The sequence below is a fragment of the Moschus berezovskii genome, chromosome 18 (assembly GCF_049115385.1).
Source record: "Moschus berezovskii isolate FMDL1 chromosome 18, NW_MosBer_1.0, whole genome shotgun sequence".
In the NCBI taxonomy this organism is placed as follows: domain Eukaryota; kingdom Metazoa; phylum Chordata; class Mammalia; order Artiodactyla; family Moschidae; genus Moschus; species Moschus berezovskii.
The window spans coordinates 74,864,422-74,867,120 of NC_142477.1; the positions used below are offsets into that span (position 1 = coordinate 74,864,422).

The following is a 2,699-nucleotide window of genomic DNA, read 5'->3' on the forward strand; positions in this document are numbered from 1 at the left end:
GCCCCTCCTCCAGTGGCCCCCGCGGGGGAAGCAGGTGGCCGGTTTCTAAAGAAAAAAGCCAAAACTTTTATTATGTACACGTTTGGGCAAAAGTACAAAGTATAATACAGGCGCCCGGCCCGGGGGGCGGGCTGCGGGCGAGGGGCGGAGAAACCTAAGGCGCTTTCTTTGTCAGGCCCCGGCCTGGGGCGGGACTGGGCGCGGGGCGGGGGCTCGGATTGTCCAGCCGCGCGGAGCCCGGGCCCAGCCCCCTCCGCAGACGGCGGGGATGCGGCCGCGCCCCGGGGCCTACGTGAGCTTGGCCGGCCCTTCCCCTCTCGGCCACGACTCCCCCAACCCCCAGCCCGGCTGGGGGCCCGGGGCGCCCCGCCGGGTCGGGGCAGAGATGCTTGGCGACGGTGCGCGCTGGTGGCTCACACCAGAGAGGTGACTGCGGGGACCTTGGAGCTATCCTCCTCCCAGGGCTGCAGATTCTGCAGAGCAAAGAGCGACGAGTTGTGCAGACAGAGCGGGTCGGGCTGGATAGAATCGTTGAGGCTCTTTTGGAAGGCGTCGTGTTGCAGCTGCAGCATGAGCCGGCTCGCCTGCTGCCGCTCCGCCTCCCGCTCCTCCGCCGTCTGCCGCCTGCACCGGGGGAGGGAGAGGGACAGCACGGTCAGGCACCCGGCACCGCGGGGCCGCCGGCGGGGCCCTAACCCGCCCTGGAGCCTAGGCCAGCCGGGAGCCTCGAGGCGCGGAGTCCGTCCAGGCACCCGCGGGTTCGCGGAGTGGGTTGGGATCACTTGTTTTTGTTATGCGCTGGGAGATCGCCGGGAAGAGACTCCGCCGGCCTCCCACTTGCACACCCGGGTATTGTGGCTTTGCCAACAACAAAGATTGTTTCTTTGCGGGGTAACAAGGGCAGGGCGTGTGTGGAACTGACTAGGCCCTGCAGGCATCCGGGTCACTGGGGTCCGCGGGGGTGGGCGGGCTGGCTCTGCACCTCGCGGTGTCCCCCGGCCGGGTCAGCCTCATCCACTTCTCCCAGGCTGTCTCAAACCCTTCTTGCAGGAGGCGATCGCTTCGCAGTTCGCGGGTTAGATGGAAACAGGGATCGGATTAAGACAGGGCTGAAATGGGGATGGGGAACTAGAGGGGGAACCTGGAGCTACGCGCGGATTGTTGGGAATCCGAGAGAACAGGGGGCAAGCCAGACGGTTTAGGGGAGCGCGAGAGACCCGGGTAGTGTAGGGTGTTGGCGGGGCGGGGGTGGGCAGGTGAGAAGAAACCAAGCAGTGCAGGAGATGGAATAAAACAACGAGAGAGTTGGAGAGGCTCAGAAAAGCGACACAGGGATAGGAATGGAGAAGTCCAGAAGGCGCGGGAGAGTGAGGACAGGTGGACGCGCGGGCGAGCTGGGAGATAAAACCTGGGAAGGAGGGAGAGGTGCAGCCCCAGGAGGGCGGTAGGGGGTGGCACAGGGTGGGGGGAACGCGAGGCTGCGGCACGAGGCGGGCAAAGGGCCGGTGCAAGGTGGGCCGGGCCGGGCCTCTCTCACCGCCACTTGGTCCTCCGGTTTTGGAACCAGGTCTTGACCTGCGCGTCCGTCATTTTGAGGGACTTAGCGAGCGCCGCCCTCTCGGCAGAAGCCAGGTACTTCTGGCGGTGGAAGCGCTTTTCCAGCTCGCAAATCTGCACCCGAGAAAAGGACGTGCGCGGCTTCTTACGCTTGGGCGGCGTCCTGTTCTGGTAAGGGTGGCCGATGCGCCGGGTCACGGTGAAGGGCGTGAGCGCCGCCGCCGCTGCGGAGACACACGAGGCCCCCTGAAGCCCAGCCCAGCTCGACTGCCGTTCAGGCCCCATGCGGACCCCGTGACGCCCGGTAGGGCGCAGAATACTGTGCTATTTTCGTTGGTTCCGCGCGTCCCCAGCAGCACCAAGCCGTTTGGGGGATGCCCCCCTCTTCCCCCGGGCACAGGCTTATTTTCCCCAAACTCCCTGATTTTCCTCCCAACTGTGGTTGCCCGGGGCCCTGGGTACTGAGGCCTCCACCGCACTTGGGCTTCCGAAATCTTTTCCCGGAGTGGAGCACGTAGGGCGCGGCGCCTCTGGCCCCAGGAGGGCCAAGGCCCGGCGCCTGTTTGGACACCCTGCTCACCTGTGAAACGGTCTTTTACGAAGCGGCGGCTGCTCTCCATCCAGGGGAAATTGAGGCCCCCCAGGCTGGAGACCGTGGGCACGGAGGGCATGGCAGGCAGAGCGCTAGGCAGAGGCGGCGGCACGGCCCCGGGTAGCGGCCTGTGCGCTGGCACCCGGATAACGCCGGCGGGCGCCAGACTCAGGTTGACACTGTAAGATCCCGCGTCCTCGAAGGGCGCGCCGAGGCCGGCAAAGGAGGTGGGCAGAGACGGGTATGTGGCGCCCGGGCGGCCCCCGGGGGGCCCTCCTAGGTAGCTGGCGCCGTCGGGGCCCCGCGGGGCCGGTGCGCTGTCCTGGTCCGGGCTGTTGAGGATCTGGTCGATGCCGAAGCTGATGGGCTCGTGCGGGTGCGGGGTCTGCGCGCTGGCGGACGCCTCCATCCTGGGCGGGCGGAAGGGCTGGGCTGGGCTGGGCGGGGAGGCGGCTGGGTCCCCGTTACGGCGCGGCCATGGAGCGCCCGGCGCCTCTTGTCGCACTGAAACTTTGCCAAGAGTGCGCGGGCCCGACAGGCTCTGTGTCAT

At 67.2% G+C, this 2,699-nt stretch overlaps 1 protein-coding gene across 1 annotated transcript; it reads right to left on the minus strand.

Annotated features, from left to right (window-relative positions):
* Nucleotides 1–413: 413 nt before the first annotated feature.
* Nucleotides 414–2,699, minus strand: TLX3 (T cell leukemia homeobox 3). The gene is made up of 3 exons (XM_055421703.1): nt 2,138–2,699; nt 1,538–1,781; nt 414–624 (listed from the first exon to the last, which is right to left on the minus strand). Exons 1-3 carry the CDS (start codon nt 2,697–2,699, stop codon nt 414–416), a joined length of 1,017 nt encoding a protein of 338 aa, XP_055277678.1.